The sequence below is a fragment of the Stegastes partitus genome, unplaced genomic scaffold, assembly GCF_000690725.1.
Source record: "Stegastes partitus isolate 25-593 unplaced genomic scaffold, Stegastes_partitus-1.0.2 Scaffold10, whole genome shotgun sequence".
NCBI lineage: Eukaryota > Metazoa > Chordata > Actinopteri > Pomacentridae > Stegastes > Stegastes partitus.
In genome coordinates, this window is record NW_007577741.1 from 1,964,570 (window position 1) to 1,987,176 (window position 22,607).

The following is a 22,607-nucleotide window of genomic DNA, read 5'->3' on the forward strand; positions in this document are numbered from 1 at the left end:
GTTACTGCTGGAGTTCAGAAGGTTAATAAAATATCACCTTTCCACCTGGTGTGCGTCTCCTTTTTCACCTGGAGGTCTTGAATTCTTTTCACTAAATAACAGCAAACATGTCATGAAGTGGGTACAAATCTGTGTCTTGCTTTCTGTTTTCTGTCCGACTCACTCACCACCTCTTGTCTTCACAGTTTGATCCAGTTCCAGACCCGCCTGCTAGATCGGTATCATCAGGATGAAGATGAGACAGCTCAGAGCGCTGTGTGGCTTCATTCTGCTCAGCCTGGCTGTTCTCACCAACGCCAGGCCAAAAGCAGGTCAGTCTGCAGATACTGTGAGAAAATTACAGGAAAAAAAAAAAAAGAAAGACAGAGTTTTTCATTACTTTGATCCTAAAAGTCCCAAATAAGGGATGTGTGCTTTCTTTGAAGGAATGTCATGAAACTGAGCGTGCCATATTAGTGATTAAGGTTGTGAGAACAGAGTGTTGCACCCTGACTGATCACAGAAATGAACTTTATTCCTTTTTTTCATATGGAAGCTGGGTACATATTTGTATTCCTAAATGTCATAATGGTTAAGAACGAGAAATATAATGTAAATATAAACTTCCCCTGAAGGTGACCCTCCTGTCTTTAACGCTATTCAGGACTTTTGGACCATTTTTGGACCATTTAGTTTAGGTGACAGGTATTGTTTTTTCATTTTTGAAGATTTGAAGATTTAGAAGATTAACATAGTACAAAAGTCTGTAATGAAAATATTTTTGACATATTCCTCCTTGGGGGTCTAATGGACTCCGAAAGACCTTCTATGTATGGCAACATGAAAGTCCTGGACAGGGTTAAGTGGTGAATGGTGTCACCACAGGTTGCTAAACATGACTCACAATCATGCGAGTCAGTTGACTTCACCTAAAAGGCACGGAACATATAAGACCTATACTTTTGGATGTAGTTCACATTATACCTGCAGCTGACTTGATTTACATGGTGAGACAATGACATGTTTATAAGATGTTAAAAACCAGGCATTGCTCATGAGATGGATTCCACAGCAGCTCCAGCTCATACTGACACTGAGTCTCTGCTGCTGAGACGACCGGCTTAAGTTCAGCCTTTGTGAAGAAATTCTGGATGCGCATTAATCAAACAGTTCCTCTGAAAGCCATAAAGCTGCGCCACAAGCACAGGCTCACCTCATACCTCAGTGTTTTTCAACCAAGATGATGTTACAACATGGGAGCGCGTCTGACAAATTTAAAGACAAAAACAGGTGCCCGGTGGCAGCTGCAGCTGTGGAGCAGCAAGTTCAGGTGGTAAAGTTATACTCGTGTGTGAAGAAGGCCTCTGCTGCTGCCTTGTTTGAGAGGTGTTGAACTAAAAAAACCCTGGTGACAAAGTCGTTCAACAATCCACAGAGGCAGCTTATCTTTTATTGTATACACTTTATTCACATGTGCAGCTGTCGTATCATTTCCAAATCATGGCGTCCAGAAATACACTTTTCTACTACAGTTACTGCAACTATTTAGTGCTCTGAACTCTAAGCAGTTTATTTCTCCTGTCACATTTTTCTCACTGTGGGCTCATTTTTCACTGAGTTATAAAGTCCTGTGCCTCTATGACGCAGCACAACCATGGCTAGAAGCAGAGAGAACTTAGCGCAGTTACTTCAGTTATTTAAAAAAAACACACAAAACCCAAACTTGGCATCAATACTTAAAACATTTTATCAATGCTAGAAAGAAAGGTATCTTCACATGCTAAAGATATTTTCCTATCTACATTCTTACAGCCGTGATGAACTTGTTTTTCACACCACTCTGCACATCATGTCTATAAAGATATTTCACCATGCTGAATGTATCTGCATTTATTTTATTGATTGCTCATTGTGCATATCGTTTTCATGCATTCATCACTTTAATGTTACAGCAGGTAAAAGTAAAGCTGATTTTATTCACTTTGTGCTGGTGGGTAGTTTATCCTATATTAACGCATCCTCATTTGTTAGTTACTGTACTTTTAAAAAAAATTAATAATCCTAATTTAAATGGTGATTAATGCTGTTAAATAAATATAGTACAGTATTTGCCTCTCAAATGTCGCATAACTTCAGTAAATGTACTTGGTTTCCACCACTGCTGGGGATCATTTGTGTATTTTACTGTGTTGTACTTGGACATATCACTTAGAAAAAGGCATTAATTACCAAAACATTCAAGATCAAACTGTGAAAGATCTTTAACCCTATTCAGGACCTTTGGGGTCTTTTGGACCCCAGGCCATTTGGTTTAGGTGACAGGTATTGGTTTTTATTTTTAAAAAGAATGACATTTGTCATGCATTTGGAACCAAAAAATACATCAACTTATCAGAAAATGTATTTAACATAGTATTAAAATCTATAATGAATACCATCAAATATTTTGCACATTTTCTTTCTTGGGGTCCAGTGGACCCCGAAACACCTTCTACGTATGGCAACATGAAGTTCTGGATAGGGTTAAAGTTTTCTTCCACATCTGTCGTCTCCTCATAAGATCAGATGAAACTTTTCCTCCACCACTCTGCCATTTCTTTTGCCATCATTTACATATTCGTGTCTAAAATATTTTTCCCTGTTTTCACCACGTTCCAGGTCCTGAACAAAAATGTAAGTCCGGCCCAGTAGATCTGGTCTTCCTCATCGACAGCTCTCGCAGCGTGAGGCCGCATGAGTTTGAGACCATGAGGAAGTTTATGATTGACATCCTGAACACTCTGGACATTGGACTCAATGCCACCAGAGTGGGAGTCGTTCAGTACTCCAGCCAGGTACTGTAGGCGCTCAGCATCTTGGCCGTCTCTCATGACTCATTTTTGTCACTTCTCTCATCCATAGTGCTTTTGTTTTACTCTTTCTTGTACGTATTTTGTTCAGAGTTTGTGAGTAAAATATGCGTACGTATAAAATGTTCAGTTCTAATCAGAACTCTTAAGGCAGCATGTGAGGAGTAAACACAAGTCATGGACTGGAGTCTCCCGTCTCAGTGTCATTTCTATCGTCCTTTCACTTCAGGTTCGCAGTGAGTTCTCTCTGAAGGCCCATGCCAAGCTGGAGAGCATGGTGAAGGGCATCAACCAGATCATCCCTCTTGCTCAGGGAACCATGACTGGGCTCGCCATCAAATATGTGATGACTGAAGCTTTTACAGCCGAGGCGGGAGACAGGCCAAAGGTACTGCAGGACTTACAACACGTCCCACAGCCGCTGAAACAACATGTTTGTGATTCATTGTCTCAAAGAGCAGATGTCATGCATTTTGACTTTTCCCCTTCCTACAGTATTTTACAAAGCTGCTTCTCCGTGCATGTAAAAGTTCTGCTAACTTACAAAACCCAAAGTCTTTGCCAAAAGTAGTTACTTTCTCCCACAGAAAACACTGCTCCCAACCAGCCTGAAAACTTTTGTTTGTAGTCCTGGCTTTTGTTGCACATTTGCAAAACACCTGTCTGGCAGCAAAGTGGGCACGTCTTCATGCAAAGAGTAGCTACGTGGCATTATATAAACACTGGAGCTGCTTTGCTTGAGCTACATCTCGATGCCTACGCTCATAGATCGGAGGTTACCAGATCAGGTCAGCTGAATAATCAGAGCAGACGGGGATTCTTGGAAAACATGCCTTAAAGACACAGAAGCTAAAATGGAGCGTTTCAGACAGCAGAGGTGGTGTAGCAAGAGGAACCAGTCTATTTTCTAACATGAAAACATAATCTAGTAGACTCCTAAAGTGAAATATAGTAACCTGTAAATGTGAACAATATGGGCTCGTTTAACCTGTTTTTCATTTTTATGCATGATTTCTCATTTTTAAGCTTTTCTGACATCTCTCAGCAACATCTGTTTAAACACAGAGCTCAGTTTTATAGGATTTGTCGTAGTTTTATGACCTAGACATCTCACAGTTCCTCTCCAGTCTTTGATCAAACCCTTAAAAACGTCTGTCCTGCATCACCTTGGCTCTGATCCGGAGTTTTTCTGCCCGTCCAGGTCCCCAACGTGGCCGTGATTGTGACAGACGGACGTCCCCAGGACCGTGTGGCGGAGGTGGCAGCCGAGGCCAGAGAGAAAGGCATCGAGATCTACGCTGTGGGAGTGGCCAGAGCCGACATGACGTCACTGAGGGCCATGGCTTCCCCGCCGTTCGAAGACCACGTCTTCCTCGTCGAGTCCTTCGACCTCATTCACCAGTTTGGACTGCAGTTCCAGGACAAACTCTGTGGTAAGACTGCTGAAGTCTGTAAAAAGGATATATTTAGAATTTCATTATTGTATTTGCCAAAAAAAAGAAGGTTTAGAGATTTGTGTGAGTAAAGAATACAAGAAACCACACAAAATTAAATAATTTTACTGGAATCTGAAAACTTAAAAGCCTCACCTACCGAAGACCACATTAAACACAGATGAAAAAACAAAGCTCATAAAACACCGGACCCATGAGAGTAGTCATTCTTTATAGATTTGACATCATGTTTCTATAAAATCCCCATCTGAAACTGGCCCTTCATATTTTATGCCTCGAATGGATTACGTCTATTTGAAGTCGCCTTAACATAAGACGAGTAAAACGCAGCGACCAAATCTCTGGAATGGAAATTTCACGCATTTGGTTCCATTTGGAGGCAACGCTACATTTTTAATGTAATTAAAAACGCTTTGGATGCGAAGACTGAATTTTTAAAAAAAATCTCCATGCCCATCTAACCCCACAGAACCTAATACGCTTTCATAACAGCCTCCTCAAATCCCTTAAGTGCAAGATATTTCCTCATGCTGCTGTTATTCTAGGCTGAACTGCTGCTCTTAAAAAGTTCTTGCTTTCATCAGCAGGAGATGGAAAAACCAGAAAAAACAAAGTACAGTCGTGACTCGATAATCCGACCCTTAACAATCCTAAACCTTGCTATTCAACAGGTTTTTAAGAAAAACAAACGGAAACCATTAAAAACAGCCTTAACATACCGACAGCCTTGGATTCCGACTCCAACATGACATTTAATGTCACCAATAAGGACAACAGCGTATTATCTGACTGAACAATCCCACAGATTGACTACGTTCACACTGCAGGACTTAATGCTCAATGAGGATTTATTTGTGAAATCCGATTTTTTTGTGAGTTCGTTCACATTTCCAGTTAAATGCGACTTGTATGTGATCTGCTGTGAACTTCATACGACCCAAAAGTGTCCCGCATGCACAGAAGAGGACACGATGACGTCACACGCAGCGAGCGTGCTCAGTGTTTATGGAAGTAAACATGGATGGTAACAGATGGATGGAGCGCATCTTGCCTGCCATTCCCTCGCCCCGCCGCCGCCGCTGCCACGGATGGTGGAAACAGAAGTGTGACCGCTAACTAAACTGGCATCAGCAGCCAAATACTGCCTGTGTGTTCCGGCCACTTCCATCCCGGGGGTGCGCTCCAACAGGGTGGAAGTGGCCGGAACGTGTACAATCACACCGGTCAATTGGGCTGAAATCCAGCGATGTGTAGTGTTCTAACAATACACTAGTTACTGTAACAACTATGAACAATAAATATTAAACACAAATGAGCCTTCCAGCATCAAGCCCTCCTTGTATCTCGACCTCTGTCTTGACAATTCGACAGCCTTGCTATCCGATATAAAATGTATTACGTTTAGCGTCGGATTGTCGAATCACGACTGTATAAGAAATGCAAATTAGGCCAATTAAGCAATCAATTAGACATATAACGTGTAGCTAACATGTGATGAGGGTGAACATGAAGACAGCCCAGTTTAACACCTGATAGTAATATATGACTCCACTGTACCTCGATGAGACACGGATCTTGACAAGATGTTTTGCTGCTGGTGCATTAAGCTTAAGTAAAACTATAAAATGTGTTGTTATTGCTATTATTATGATTACAGAGCCTCTGAAAAGTATTCACTCCAATTGGAAGTTTTCTCTTTTCCAACGCTTTCCAGCCTTGAATCATGGTTGATTTAAAGAATTTACAAAACAAGACTCTTTAATGCCAAGTTAAAAACAGATTTCTACAAAGGAATGTGAATTATTTAGAATATAAAGTGTAAAATAAGTGATTGCAGAAGCATTCACCTCCTTTAAAGTGACTCATCAAATTCAACACCTCGTGGTTTTAGAGCTCTCACAGTTAATGAAATGGAAATCACTTGAATGCAGTAAATGTGTTTGAACTAGCTGTAGTACAAAGACACCTGCATGTGGAAGCTCCAGTTACTGGTGAATCACAAACATACCATCCCCACCATGAAGCACGGTGGTGGCAGCATCATGATGTGAGGATTCTTCCCAGCAGCAGGTCCTGAAAGGCTTGTAAAAGTAAAAGGATGAAATGAATGTGGCAACGGAAAGGGAAATCCTACCAGACCACCTGATGCAGTCTGCAAGAGAACTGAGACTTAGGAGAAGATTTGTTTTCCAGGAAGCCAATGACCTAAAGAAAACTGTAATCGCAGCCAAAGGTACTTCTACTAAACACTGACCTGAAGGGGTTAAATACTCATTATCTTACATTTTATATTTTCAAGTAATTGACATTACATTGTAGAAATCTGTTTTCAATTAAATATACAAGTTTTTTTTCCTCCATAAATTAAATTACCTCGATTCAAAAAGAATAAAAGAGGCTGACTTTGAACCACAGCCAACTATTTTGAGAACTCATTCAATTAAAAATGTTTAAATTATCTGATTTCAGCTTCTTTAATCTGAATATTTTCTGGTTTATTTACTCCTATGACAAGAAATATTTTGAGCTGTTGGCTGTATGAAGACCTCATTTAGGGCAACAGTCTGGGAAACAATAATCGAGACCAAACAACTAATCAGTTGACTGAGAAAATAATCAAAAGACTGATTGTTTGTTGCAGCACGAGCAGTGGACTCTTTTCCTGCTATTTTCTAATAGTTGAATAAAAAAATCCTGATCAAAAATGTAATGGAAATATGATTTTAAATGACTAATATAACTTTTTATTTTGCTGTTGTTGAGACTGGTAATGAGCGTTGAGTTATACTATTATTTATGTATTATATTATAGCAGAAGTGTTACCATGGATGCTCTCACCTGTGCTGTAGGAATGGACCTGTGTCTGGAGTCGGACCACGGCTGCGAGCACATCTGTGAGAGCTCCCCAGGCTCCTACCACTGTCTCTGTCTGCCTGGATACACTTTGAATGAGGACGGAAAAACATGCGCAGGTAACAAACGAATGACCAAAGTCAAGCCTCAAGAGGGACCATAAAAATGGAAACACTTTCATGGGAAAACACATGGAATTTGTTGCTGCTGAGGACAATACTGACCTGGTGTTCCATTCACTCAGTGGAGGAAAAAGGGGCTTAAATACTACAGAAAACCAGATGAAAGATGTTTGCAAAATGTGATACCATTTGTTCAATTGCTGATAACTCCAAATCTTGCATGTGTGCTTTAGCCATAGATCTGTGCGCTGAAGGAAAACACGACTGCGAACAAATCTGCATCAGCTCCCCCGGTTCCTTCACCTGCGACTGCAACAAAGGATACAAACTGAACGACGACAAGAAGACCTGCTCAAGTTAGTGTCACATGCACACACACACAGAGGCTGACTGAGATAATATAATGTTTTACATTAGCCGCTGATTTCTCTTGGCATTATATTGATTGAAGTGCAGTTGGCTTGAATTCATGTCATGTTCATTCATGCTGCGATGGATTCATCTGCTGCTTCGTGAAGCTGAGTGTGGGTTTGCATTACGTTCCTCCGTCTGCAGTTTGTCACAACAACAGGGTTAATTGGACATGCAGAGGTTTTATTTTTAAGGTTACCCTGCATGTAAAATGATGAAATACTACATAAACTCCATGAAACACTAAAGTCAATATAGCTTGGCTGCTGAAATATTCTATCAGTCTTTGAACAAAAATAAACTAAATTCATTGTTAAGTTCTCTAAGACGCTGTTTACGTTTGGTTTAACCCTATTCAGGACTTTTGGGTTCTTTTGGACCCCAGGCCATTTGGTTTAGGTGACAGGTATTGCTTTTATTTTTGAAGATTTTTTTAAATATTAAAAGAGAGACATTTGTCATGCATTTGGAACCAAAACTACGCCAACTTATCAGAAAATGTATTTAACATCAAATAAAGGTCTATAATGAATACCAACAAGTATTTTGCACATATTCTTTCTTGGGGTCCGATGAAACCCGAAAGACCTTCTACATATGGAAACACGAAAGTCCTGAATAGGGTTGAAATGCATATTGTTGCAGTCAGATCACAAGTAACCTGAAAACAAGTGTCAACAACCAGCAAGGCGCACTGACCCAGCTGACCTCTGCCGCTGAAAAATGAAGCCAATCTGGAAATGCCAAACACTGCAGTTCATCACAACACCACTTGAGGTTGGCTCCAAAAGCAAGTCAGTGCTCACAGATCCACATGTTTAAAGAAGAACAAAGAGTCAAGTGTTGTCTTCATGACCAGTTTCTCACCAGTTTGTGAAATATATGACTGGAAAATTAATAAACAATGATGACATAATTTTACAAACACTAAAATATATCTATATGCAATGCAGCATATTGATATCAGATTTGTCTCCAACCTCTAATCTGTGTCAGCCACAAACATCCAGTTTTGGTCAGACTGGTTTGGGATCACTGAATTTAAAATCAAATGTAAACAGTGTTTAAGACTGGAGCTACAGACACATAGTCGAGATCTCCAACGTACGACTGACTGTGAGCCAAAAGGAACATAAATGCAATCCCACACATGTTGCTGCTGGTCGCTCTGCTGCTTATGGCCTCGCTGCTTTCCTCCCCTCAGTGATCGACTACTGTTCGTTTGGGAACCACAGTTGCGATCATGAGTGTGTGAGTGTGCTCAATGGCTATCACTGCCGCTGTAACGAAGGATACAGGCTGCTGGACGACGGCAAAACCTGCCAGGGTACGTAGCACAAACATGAGACAGATACAAACACAAGCATGATGTCCACTGGTGTCATCACGGAGGTGAGGATCAGACTGTTATCAACCTGCATAACTGAGTCACTAACACACATAAGTAGTTGGATAATTTAACCTTCTCCCAAATGTATCTGTGGAATATGGAACCACCGGCTAGTTTTAACATTATGTAGGGCCACTGGAGGGAAACCAACCTACTAAATGATGCATTTTTGTGGTGGCTACTGGTCTATACTGTCTCCCACCACAAGCTGGAGATCGTGTAGCTGTGGTGGAACGAGTCTGTTAAAACTCAACGAGTCCACTATTATAGTATTATGTTACGCTGGCAGTCCTTTTCTTCATGCAAATCATAAACAAAGTTTTGCTGAGATCTGTAGAAGCTGCAGCATTTTCTGTTAAATAAAAAGCAACTCACCCAATGCGTGTAAATCTGACATCATAATGGCAATTACAATGACATTACTCTTACTTTTAAATACATTTAAAACCTTTCTTTTCACCATATTATCACTGAACCTAAGCAGGAATGCAAGAATGGTTGTGTCAATATGGAAAAACAGAGACGTAGAGCAGAAGGCCTGGAACACCAGACCACTTCATATCGTAGTGTTCTTTCATCTAAATGTATTATTTTCTTGCACCAGGGCAGCTTGAAGGTCTTATAATATGGAAACTTTCCAGAGAAAACAAGGAAAACGAAGCAGATTAATGAGGCAGAAAGCATGAGCATTTTGTTGCTGTGGTTTAGCGCCGGCATCGTTTGTTAAAAATCATACACACCAGATTCTGATCATGTTTTTTGTAGGAATCTGTACAACCCTAGGATACAAGAACGGATATTTACTCTGCTTTCAAGTCCTCTAGTATCAAAGGTCTTTATAATTATGGGGAAGAAAATGTTTATGTAGCAACGAGAACATTTTTATAGCTGCACACACGCCCGATGCATATTCACCAAGAAGCATGTTGAACGCATGGGAATGCAAGCGATGACAAAGCAACCAACATGTTTGCACATATTCACGCATGCAGAGATGTCTCTGACGCCGCCACGCAGCAACATCTGCAGTGCAGGCTCCTGTCGACACAAAACTGTGAAATTAAGACAATTTACAACCTTTGGGGAATCAAAGACTGGCTGTTGCCTTGAAGCCATTCGACTCTTCAAAGCAGGAGTAATACACCGTGTAATTGTGATGTCTGTTGATCCAAATACCACAGCAGCTTTGTGTAAAGTTGTTTTTTATGACACTTTGGCAGCTGTTAAAAGCACCTGATTAGTAACTTACATGTGAATATATTAGGATGTCAGACAGACAGAGAGTCAGAGTGAATATTATTCTGGATTAGGAATGATAATGTCACAGATTCCTTTTAATAAACCGTCTCATAGTTTTGGGTCAATGGATATTTTCCACCATTTCCAGGAAATGCTGTTTGGCATTTAAACCACATATTTTATCCTCTCATGTCTTGTCGCAACCTAAAATACTCCTTGGTTCAGATTATAAGTGTTTTCAGAAAAAATAAAATTAAAAATACACGCGCGCACACACTTTAACTCAATGTGTGTGTGTGTGTGTGTTGTTTAGCCATTGACCTGTGCGCTGAGGGGAAACATGACTGTGAGCAAATCTGTGTCAGCGCGCCGGGCGTCTTCACCTGCGACTGCAACGAAGGATACACACTCAATGAAGACAAGAAGACCTGCACACGTTAGTCAGGCTACTCGCACGAATACACACCGGTGCACACACACACACACCAACAAACACACAGCGAAAGGAGCATCTGTTCGACAAAGGAGTGCAGCTCATTGTTTCTCCTTCATGTCCGCCTCTTAAGTAAGAACATGAAATCTATAATAATATATCATGTGACCAAAACTCAATATATGACATCTCTTTTTATATTCTGAAAATTAACGAACAAAATACACCTCCAACTGCTGCCTGTAACCAAGTGTTAGTGGAATAGTGCTTCCTGTGCTTTCTTAAACAATGACTAAATGATCCTCTGGCTTCACCTGCGCTTTTAGAACCACAAACACACAAAGAAACAACCGCATACAATGTTCTGCTTTAATTACACAAGAGAACTAACTTGGTGTGTGTGTGTGTTTGTGTTGCTCAGCCATTGACCTGTGTGCTGAGGGAAAGCATGACTGTGAACAGATCTGCATCAGCGCGCCGGGCGTCTTCACTTGCGACTGCAACAAAGGATTCAAACTCAACAAGGATAAGAAGACCTGCACGAGTCAGTGACTTCAACTAGGAGCATTTTTTAGAACAAACTTCTTCTTCTTCTTCTTCTCATCTTGTGTTTTCTTTATTGTATCCCTCACAGCGAGAACACAATCTTTCTTCACTGAATGTTTTCTATAACCAACGCTGAAAAAAAGTTTTGAAAGTCTTGTCACCAAGCTCAAACAGGACCGTCTACACGTCTATGTTTGCATCCAGTAGCCATAGAGTGCCTATAAAAACATTCACCACTTTTAAAGTTTTCCCTTTTTTAAAAAATTGATTTTCAACTTTGAATCATGGTCGGTTTTATTTAGCTTTTCTGACAGGAACTACTAAAGTAAAACAGCATTCACCTCCTTCTAGTCACTGTTTCATACACATGTTTTGTCACAATTAGTACTATATGGCAGTACTATCACAAAACTGTACTTAGATTATTAAACTCAATTAGTAAAAACCTCCTCTGTGACTCTCTATGGTATTATAAATGACATGTTGTTGTAGTTGTCTAAGGAGGAGCTGCAACTCCTGATTACTTTCTTCATGGATGAATCTGTTGATTATGTCCTCCGTTAATCATCTGATTTTACTTCGTAGAAAATAGTGAGCAATGTTGTCACACGGGCTGTAAGTGATAGCAGTCAGTTGGCTGGTGATGAACTGAGTACTCAGTGTACCTGCATAAACTGCTGAGTCGGTTAGTTTGATGCTTTATTTGCCAAAATCCTGATGTGTGAAATAACAAGTAACGACAGGTGCCAGATAAATGTAGTGAAGTAAAAGTGAGATATAGTCAAGTGGAAGTAGAAAGTGTCATAAAAGGCACAAGTACGGTTGTTCAGTGATTCCTCCTAGTTGCCTTCCACCTCTGCCTGTATAAGCGTTAACTGTGTCTATTGATTGTGTGTTTGCAGACATGGACCTGTGCAACACAGTGGAGCACGGCTGTGAGCACCAGTGTGTGAGCACTCCAGGATCCTATTACTGCATCTGTCCTGAGGGACAACTGCTGCAGGAGGACGGCAAGAGCTGCGGCAGTAAGTCGACTCTCTGACATGCCGGCTCGTCTGTGAAAATACAAAATCGCTGAACCTGTCTGAGCAGTTGTTGAGCTACGAACTCGTCAGTGAGGAAAGCACAAGACAGTTCTACCTCTGACCTTTCTAAATGACTGAAAAGCACAACTTCATCCGTGAGCTCAGTTTGATGACACTCACCACTGCAGGAGGGTTCAGAACCTGTGGATCCTGTGGGACCCAACAGAAACGTCGAAGGTGCAGGATACAGGTGATGTAGGCTGCAGCAGGAAGTCAGCATCATCCCGTTATTGATAGATCATCCTAAAAAAGATAAATACAGAAAACAATCTGATATAAACCCAGGTGTTGTGAAAAACTTTCTGCTCTGGTATATATTCAGCCAAAACCTCAGAAATGTGTTGTGTCTCTGTCCAGAAGTCATTTCAGTGACACCTCGACAGGTTGTGATCAGGTGTGCACCGCTGAAGGGAAAAACCCCCGAGAGCTGAGACTAGAGTAGGAGTAAGACGAGAGCAGAGGTTGTGTCTCAAGAAATGAAATGAAGATGTATGAGAGAATGAACCAGATCCTCCGTCCACCTCTTGATGTTAAAAGCAGCTTCAGTTATGTCTGGGAGAAACTGGCAGGCCAGCGATGAAGATCTTCTTCTGAATTTTCTTTTCCTCGGGGGAGAATGAGATAAATCTAGAGAGCCTGCCAGTAACCGTCACACACTCTCCCATACAGAGTTTTGGGGCAGAAGAGAAAGTCTCATTAATCATCCTTTTCAAGATTTATTCTTTAAGAGCACTGCTGCAGACAGATGCTATGACGACTCTAATAGCAACCAGACAACCAAACCGCGAAACATCGAGCTCGGGTTCATTTCTCTGAATACGTGGGTTAAACTGATCGACCTGCTGATACTAAATATGTGAACCTGGTTTTCAAATAAATGGATAATCGATACTAAAGAGGTACAAGCATGTTGGTATTAACATCCATAGTGGATGAAGTCAAGTCAAATCAGGAAGTCACAGTATCCAAGCATGTGACGTTATCAGGCAAGACTTTCTGAAAGCATTCACTGCCTTCTGTACGTCGTCAGCCTTCATTCTCAGGATGTCTTGTATCCGTCTCTCCTTCAGCCTGCAAGTCGGCCAACATTGACCTGGTGCTTCTGATCGACGGCTCCAAGAGTGTCAGGCCACAGAACTTTGAGCTTGTCAAGAAGTTTGTGAACCAGGTACGGCACGGTTTCCTGCACGTGTGTGATATCCACTTAAAAAAAACTAAAACTAATGATATCAGATTTAAATTTGTTCAAGAATAACCTATCAGGGCTGTAAACTCCAGACTGACCGGTCGGTTAGCTGGCTGATATGCTCTCATCCGACCAAATTCTAGTTGGTTTGAAAATCAGTGGTGTTGTTTCAATCAGCAGAAAAGTGTTAATACAAAAGTCTTCCTTAATTTATCAGTTATTTTTGGCAGCAGGAAGAACAGAGTATCTGTACACAACTTCAAACGTAGTTAGTTTTAGTTTGGTCTAATTACACTGGTCTACACCCATTTTGATTTTGGTCTAAATGTTAGATTGGTTTTGCTCAATGAGGTCAAAATTTTGATTTGTTTTTACATTTTTGTGTACATGTGTGGGCATCTATGATTTGTATCCGACAAAATTCTTTTTCTATTTCCTGAAATGAACAAACTCTGAAACCTTTACAAGTTGATACTATAAATATTTGCAGGTGAATTAAATTTAGACAAAAAGTTTACCCCCTGGTTTATGAACAACACATTAGAGTCACGTGATTTTATCAGAAAGAGATGGAGACCAGGGATCAGGGATGCTGGGATGCAGTCATGATGGCTGATTACTACTGGACTCTGAGGAGAGATAAACCTGCTGCTGATCATTCCAGGAGCTCCAAGAAGCCCAAGTTCAAGCCCTGAATATTGAGCAATGCTGATGAAACATGCAATTTACTTGTATTTACCTTTACAAATGTTTACGCTCATCAACTTGTGGATCATTTAACTTATGAAAAGGATTACAAAAGGAAATTTTTCCTCTAAAATCCAATTTCATATGAGAAATACTAAAATAAATCAATCGCTAATGTCAAAAAATGTAATCGATTTAGTGGCAAAATTGTTTGTTGGCATAAAAACCTTATCTGATACAGAAAAGCAGATGCTATTTTGGATTCAGCGTTGCAAAAATGTCCTAAATCAGTTTTTTTTAAAAATCACCTTCAAAAAAGTAGTTTTTTGTAACCCAGTGTTATATATTTAACATTTACTGAGCGTCTCCTTGGATCCAAACTAACTAAAAGAAGCTTGAAATGAATAAGAAGTCATTGATGAGGCTGCATGTTGTTAAAACGGATGGCCAGAAGAGTCTAGAGTAGAGTTTGCAAACAGCAGGTTGCATATCACAGCTCAACAACCAAATAACAGCTCATCTGAAAGCAGAACACGGAGCAGCGGGCGTCTGTTAGCAACACAATCTGTTCATAAAAGTAGTTCACTATTAAACATACATCCTGTACAGTTCAACAAAACACGTGATTCAAATGTGTTCTTAGTTTTGATGGTGTCGCTTTAGATAGATGCAGCTTTAAGTGTGTCAGACGGACATCGCTCACCTCCTTCTGTGCTTCAGGTCGTGGACTCTCTGGACGTGTCTGCTCACGGTACCAGAGTTGGTCTGGTTCAGTACTCGAGTCGGGTCAGGACAGAGTTCCCTCTGAACATGTACCACACCGCGGATGAGATCAAAGCCGCCGTCATGAAGGTAACGGTGTTCTTTGTTTCCACGCAAGGCAATAAACAGCAGAAGAATCTCAAGCTTTCGATGCACTTAAAAGTGAAGACACTAAAAAAGACAAGACAATAAATTATAGAATATATAAGATACTATTTCATACACAGACTCCACAGCCCATGCTGAGCTCTAACGTGGTGATTTATGATTTAAAACATTGCTGCTGCCCATGTGTAGGTTGACTACATGGAGAAAGGTACGATGACAGGTCTGGCCCTCAAGCACATGCTGGAGAACAGCTTCTCAGAGGCAGAAGGCGCTCGTCCTTCCAGCCGCAACATCCCACGAATCGGGCTGGTTTTCACAGACGGACGCTCCCAGGACGACATCACCGAGTACGCCAAGAAGGCCAAAGAAGCAGGTAAGACTCCACTCAACCCCAATGACATCCAAAGCTTCATTTCTTGATCCAGACGATGGAGGAGTGAGTGTCTCTGTGCGTGTTTGTGTGTGCAGGCATCACCATGTACGCTGTGGGTGTCGGGAAAGCTGTGGAAGACGAGCTTCGTGAGATTGCATCTGAGCCTGTGGAGAAACATTTCTATTACACCACTGACTTCACCGCCATCAGCACCATCGCTGAGAACCTCAAACTCAACGTCTGCCCAGGTACAACACTGAAAACACGACATGTCAGTTCTTATTTATGTGTGGCTGCTTATTACCAACTCATGGGAGCCTATTCAACGTTTCACTTTCACAAGACTGGAAGTCATTTGACTGCAGACCACAGTAAAGGTGACAAATTAAAGAAAAACAGTGAGTGCTTCTACAAAGGTGCACTGTATGGTCCACAGAACACCCAATCATGTCCTGTGGCTTGTATAGAAATGCTGAGCAGGCCTTGTTGAGGCTGATTTTGTGTCAAAATGGCGAAAGTAAAAGTTCTAGCTGGCAGGGCTTGACTCCCTGAATGGTTTGATGAGTATGAACACGATGTGAATCTTATGCGAAGGCGGTTGAAGTCACCATAATATAATATAACCCACTGATACCTTTGGGAGGTTTTGGAAAACACAGATGAGGAAATATCTTCTGGAAGAATCCTATCGATGAAGTTCCAGGGAACTGGAGAGTCAGCGCCAAGGAGCATTAGAGCTGTTCTGGTTGGACGTAGAGACCAAACGTTTTACTAAGACACTTAAGTTTTTATAAAATACGTCATCCATCGCATGTAAAGTTGATTGTCCCCTTATTTACAAATGTTTTACCAGGTGACTCTAGTTTTTTAAATAGAAAATCTGTTCTCTGTTTCTCAAATACTCAATTTAAAATCTCTTTGCCACTACATGTAGAAGCATCTGTTTTATTCATCTACAGACAATGCCTATGAGAGCTAAGGATATTGGTTATTTTAAATGCATTCAAGAATTTGCAATAAAAAAAAACTAGTGTGTAGTTTTGTTGTGGGACATGGTACAGATCTGATGTCAATGCGTCAGACTCCTCAGGCCCATGGCCACAGCCTAAGATTTGTTCATCTAGTTTTTATTCAAATCTATTTTAGTGTCATAAGAACTCAAAAAAAAATTATTATAATAATAGTTACAAAAGATTTTATTCCTCAAAAAGTAAATTCAAAAGCGGCTGACATGATGGTCAGGTCACTGTAGTGATGTCCTTTGGCGCCATCTACTGACATTTGTAGAAAATGCACTTCAATGTAATGCAAGCACAAAATACACTGTCAAAGATCTAACCCCATATAAACCATAAACCAGATTATAAAGGGCAGCAGTTTACAGTTTTAACCTTTGTGGAGGTCTATGTGGAAACACATTGAAATGAAAGTCTCACAAAATAGAATAAAAACAAAACAAAATGTTTTCTTTTCTGCTTATCAAATGATCAGAAACAACAGGAAGATGAACAGATTTTTGTCAGATTAGATAACAGACCGTTACTGTACATGGACTGATAATGCTTACTGCTGTATGTAGTCACAAATCAAAGGTCCATTCTGAGCCAAAAAAAAGTAAGAATATAGACTAATAAAGGAACTTTTCTTTACATGTCTTTCCCCCTCTGCAGAGGAGAGTCAAGGGGAGATTGAAGTGAAGGATCCGTGTGCCTGTGAGAGTCTGGTGGAGTTCCAGCAGGCCACCATGAGCAGCCTGGAGCAGCTCACACAGAAACATATCCTTTATATAAGAACACAGTGTTCTTTAACTTCAGGTAAGGACCAGGGCTGTCCTGGTGGACGAGACCAGGGGACTCAGTCTTTCTGGATTGTGACCACGTAAAAGAAAAAGTGAATGCTTGTGTTCCCTCATCACTTTCTCAGGCATAGAAGAGATTTTGTTGCACATAAAGACTAAGGAAAACGAGAACATGACATTTTTCTTTTCAGTTTTATCATCTCGAATTAGGCCTGTTACAGTTGTTACAGAATCACATGAGCAGTTATTTGAGCTGAACTGCAATCTTTTAGCACAATCAATAAAATAGTTTTCAGTCGCCTCGATTAAAAAGCTGTGTGAAACTAAAAGAAATTAAACTAGTTGTTTCCTCATTGTTTTCTTCTATTTACACCCCCTTCTCCTTCTTTGATTTACGCCACCAGCTGTTAATCACATTTCTAACATTGCATTGATACTGCATTCGATCTACTGGCATTAACATCATGAATTGAGTTGGAAAACCAAACACTACAGTACAACTGTAGGCACATTTTGGTTTTCAGCTGACTGCTAAAGGACAGGCCAGTGACTTGGGGGACTTGCACAAACGACAACTTGTGGGGCTGAAAGATGAAAACAGTGCAGAACTGCCAGAAACTGCAGTTCCTCAAACGTCCACTTGAGGCTCCAAAGGGAGTCCATCCTCATAGAACTCCATTTTAACCCCTTTACACAAAGAAATAGTGTGAAACAATGCACTCGTCATGAAAGAATATACTGATGTTGCACACCAAATTGAACAGCAGAACCTGCGCTATACGAATATATAAGCCATTTCTACATGCCCCAAGCACAACTCAAACACCAAATAAATGAATTACCACAAATGGAAATCGATATAGCGCCACCCAGTCAACCCACTTGCCACATTTCTGGCTCCAGCGCTTTGGTACTTTATGCAAAATGCCCAAACAACCTCTCAAACGAACGCAGACAGTCCACAAAGCTCTCTGAGATCAAAGCATCAGCAAGAAATAACCCAAAGAACAGCAAAACCGAAACCGCTTCATCAAACTGTAGTTGTAAAATTTCTTTTACCTTAGCTGTTTTGCCGTGAAATGTTTACTTTATCGGTAAATCCACACCAGAATCAGTTAGCACCACTTCCTGTGTTACACTGAAATCATTCCGGGCGTCTTTTGGAGGCTTCGTTAGCCGAAGGGCGCTAAGGAGTGAACACTCAGCAAGAGGCTCGTCTTCAAGATGGCGTTCTGCTGATTCTGATTGGCTAAAAGTGCTGTCAATCTCATTTTGGAGGCTATCGCTATATTCTATTGGCTCTAGCGATTCGAAGGCGGTGTCAATCACTCAAACCGACCAATCATTACGGAGATACTGCCTTACGTCACCACATGAGCTTCACAGCAGTCTGATCAGCATCAACACAGGCAGCGGTCTGGTTGAGTGATCATTCCAAAGAGATAATTATCCTGAAAGTGCTTTTTTTTTTCTTTTTATTTTAAGTGAACCTGAAAATTTTTCATTTTTGCTGTGTGCCATCTTCATTTACTTTTAACCAGTAACATATACACTGATATTTACACATCTGAGCAAATCTTACAAGTTTTCCTTTTATTATGACACAAGAATTATCCAAATAGACCTTGTGGTGCAGAGATAAACTGTTTTTATTATGGGTATGTCATTTTCAAGCAGAGGCCTGAAAAATAGCTCAAAAATGAAAAATGAAGACAACCTGAGCTTCAAAACTGCTCTTCAGGTGCCCTATGGGTGATGAAAAGGAGGGTTAATCTGTCTTTATACACAGCCTATAAATTCAGTAAAAAGGTGGCGTTCAAAGGCACTTGTGCCACCATCATGAAACTATTAAAAACATAAAATAAACAAAGATAGACAACTAAATCATTAATCTTAAGTATCTGGATGACAGTTAAACTAAAATTCCATGATCGTGATCTTTGTGGGAGCTTCAACTTACAGGTTAGAAATCCCTGAAAGCGTAGACTGTGTGTAGAAGATGGATGTGGCCCCAGTGGTTTATGAGCTACCATTCTGAAGCACTGAGTTTGGAATTGGGCCTCTTCTATACAATCTGACTTTTTCTTGCAAGCAAAAACTCGCCCCCTGCTGGCCATTAGAAAAAACATATGTTTAAGAAACTTGGTTTACTTTTTCACTCCATCTTATATCCAGTCTGTGCACTCAGCTTGCATCCAGAACCATTGCTACTTGTAATTTCCCATCCCTCTGTGCCCAAGCTCTCATTTCTTGTCATCTCTTTCCTGTGCACTGCCTAAAGGGGGAACGTTAATGCATGTATTCATGAGCAGAATTACAGCAGATACCTCGAGGCATTATTATTCCTTAATGCGCTGTCCACTGTCTGGGATGACCGCTCGGCTGGAGCAGCTGGAGAACCAGCTTCTTTCCAAGAAGTGATCTGGTCATCACGGTGAGCAACCAGGACGGCACAGAGGAGGACCAGCAGAATGAGGAAGCAGAGGGCACATCCTGACAAAATCATTGAAGGGGGAACTCAGACACCCTTTCCATCAAGGGACAAAACCAAAAAAAGTGTCTCCTCACAAAACCTTTGTAGCCTTCAGTAGCTCTGTTGCTCTTCATGCTCATAGGAGTGTAAGAACGATCAGAAAGTTTGTGATATAGAATCTAATTTGCCACATTTGTAAATTACATTATTATGTACACTTTAAAAAAAGAAGAAGAAGAAGAAAAAAACATCAACATTACCACATACAGTTCCTCAGCTATGACTGAACAAATGTGTCATTAAACAGATGGACATGAAAAGATTCCCCAGGACATGTTTTCAGGGTTTTGAATGATAATTGGTGCATAATTACAGCACACATGTGCCAGTATGTTCTGGATACATTCAAGATTTTATATAACATTTGTCCCCTCGGTGTGAGTTAAAGCACTTCATCAGTGCACAAAGAAGACTGTTGGCTATGTTTGTAAACTAGATGTAATCAATGTAGATATTATATACAAGCACTAAACATTATTCAGTGAAAATACAGTTAGCAGTTTTCATCTTTCACAGTGTTCATTCATAGTCGCGCACCGTTCGTCTGTTTCCTTTAGTGCTCTATTTATACTTGATCTGTTTTGTATGGTTTGTTAAATATGATGTATTTATAGCAGATTGATCTTCTTTTTTTATCAACAGTAGAATAGAAAATAAGAAAGTGAGAGGTGGAAGGACAAGAGTTATAAAAATGAAGAGTTATTACCACTCCCAATATTAAACTGGTTTTGCGTAGTTTTACAAAAACATCATTACTTGCTTGCCTGCAGACACCAGCTTTTAATCTCTGGCTTGGAAATGGGTTAGGATTTATTTTAAAAAGGGAATTTAAAAAGTTTCAAGCATCACTATTTTCTAAAGCTGTGGTCTGTTGTTGATAGAGGAAGATAGGAAGATATAATAGGAAGTAGAACACAGTGTTTTGAATAAATATGGCCTTTCTTTCATACAGCAGCTTCGCTCTGCACTTTCTAGATTCGACCACAGGGTGCCCTTAACATGTCTGTGTATTAGTTTACATACAGTATGAGTCACGTCTCTTGCTGTCAGTGCTTGTCAACGGGAGCAACAAGAATACTCAATTAAAATTACTTTTTTTTTACATTCATAGATAAAAATCCAGCTCAGCTGTGATCACCAGCCTTGGAAACTTTCCTGTTTGTAAATGAATACGACTGCCTCAGCTATGATAGTGTAGGATGCCTCATTTCTTGTAGTTTTATAAAAATATATATAAAAAAGACCACCACAAATTTATACCCCTTTATATTTTCGATGCCTGTACGTTTTTGTATATTTTCTAATAACTTTACATGTTTTGTATTTTTTTAATGAATCTCTGTATTAGAGCACAGAAGGCATTAAAGGAGTGAACTTTTCACCTCTGACTTTTGTCTTGTGTTTGTGAAGTGTTTTCATTTTTAACTCCCTCCAGGACTTTCATGTTGCCAGACGCAGAAGGTCTTCCTTGGGATCCACTGGACCCCAAGAAAGAATATGTGCAAATTATTTGTTGGTGTTCATTATAGACTTTTATAGTATGTTAAATACATTTTCTAATAAGTTGATGTATTTTTGGCTCCAAATGCACAACAAAAGTCCCTCTGTTTTATATATATATTTCAAATCTTCAAAAATAAAAAAAACAATATCTGCCACCTAGACCAAATGGTCTGGGGTCCAAAAGACCCCAAAAGTCCTGAACAGGGTTAACCTTACCACTTCATATTTTTACTGTTCTTCTGTCCTTGCTGTGTTTTTCGAGTATAAAGTAAATACATTTTAGAATAACACATATCAAGCGTCACAACAGCAATGCGACAGTTACTTTGAATGAAGCTTGCATTCTCTCAAGGTTCTACATTTTATCATTATAAACTGTCATTACTGTCTATTAAACCGACACAGAGATGCTGTATAGGGAAGATGGTGAGCGTGAGTGGTGGAAATAACATTGCAGGACTAGAAAACTTCAAACAACCACCAGTAGCAGTGCAAGTTTTGGGTATTCAATACAGTGAAATGAATAATTCGATCAAGTTTTATGTAGCATGTTGCAACACAAGCCTAACTTCAAGTGTTCAAAGCAATATTCTGCTCAAAAACACCTTCAACAGGCAAAAGATTTGGTGCATTGCTACTGTTCAGTCCCTTCAAACTTGAAGATGGCAGTTATTGACCAAGACACTTGGCTCCAGCAGTGGGGAGTCCTGGTTAAATCAGCTCGTCCTGTTTTTTATTGCATCAGTATGAAACACACTGTTAATGTAAAAAAAATATTGCATAGGGTCGGTGTGTCAAATATCTAAATCTATGAGAGAAGAGTCTGAGCTTTTAGAAACGGCCTATACAGAGGGTTGAAGAGTTCCTGGGTGATCAGCTATAGGTTAACCATAGACTGTATAAAAGATGGACGATGTTACTAGTAATCTGAATTAACAAAATGAATTAAAATCTATTAAAAACTGCTACGAAAACCACATTTATAAGTATAGTTTCATAGTGTACAACAAAGACTGGGAAACTACTTCATTACCTGCGTGATAGACTGTTATTGTTAATTTTCTATATTAATTGGGAGAGAAAAGGACACGAGTCTCACACATGCTCTGGTTTGTTAGGATCTGATCACCTCAACTAAAAGCCACTAACTTTTCTCAACTTTTCTCAGTCGTACGATGATGCAACTTTGCAAACTTCACTGTCTGAAGTTTCATTTTCACAGCAACAAGCACCCCAGTGACAACGGTTTGCTCTCCATGGATAGACAGCAGCAGGTTTTGTTTTTTAAATGGCCT

The 22,607-nt window shown here is 40.1% G+C and overlaps 1 protein-coding gene across 2 annotated transcripts; it reads left to right on the forward strand.

Moving 5' to 3' along the window:
- Positions 1–200: 200 nt before the first annotated feature.
- matn4 (matrilin 4) lies at positions 201–21,190 on the forward strand. 2 transcript variants are annotated; one of them, XM_008286285.1, is made up of 16 exons: positions 201–311; positions 2,638–2,813; positions 3,058–3,216; positions 4,030–4,261; positions 7,133–7,255; positions 7,492–7,614; positions 8,874–8,996; positions 10,612–10,734; positions 11,153–11,275; positions 12,180–12,302; positions 13,433–13,530; positions 14,956–15,087; positions 15,295–15,478; positions 15,574–15,726; positions 17,149–17,253; positions 19,639–21,190. In XM_008286285.1, the coding sequence occupies exons 1-16, from the start codon at positions 230–232 to the stop codon at positions 19,695–19,697; spliced, it is 2,118 nt and encodes a 705-aa protein (XP_008284507.1). In that variant the 5' UTR covers positions 201–229; the 3' UTR covers positions 19,698–21,190. The 2 variants fall into 2 exon arrangements, with proteins under 2 accessions (XP_008284507.1, XP_008284514.1); XM_008286292.1 differs by lacking the exon at positions 10,612–10,734.
- The last annotated feature ends 1,417 nt before the right edge of the window (positions 21,191–22,607 follow it).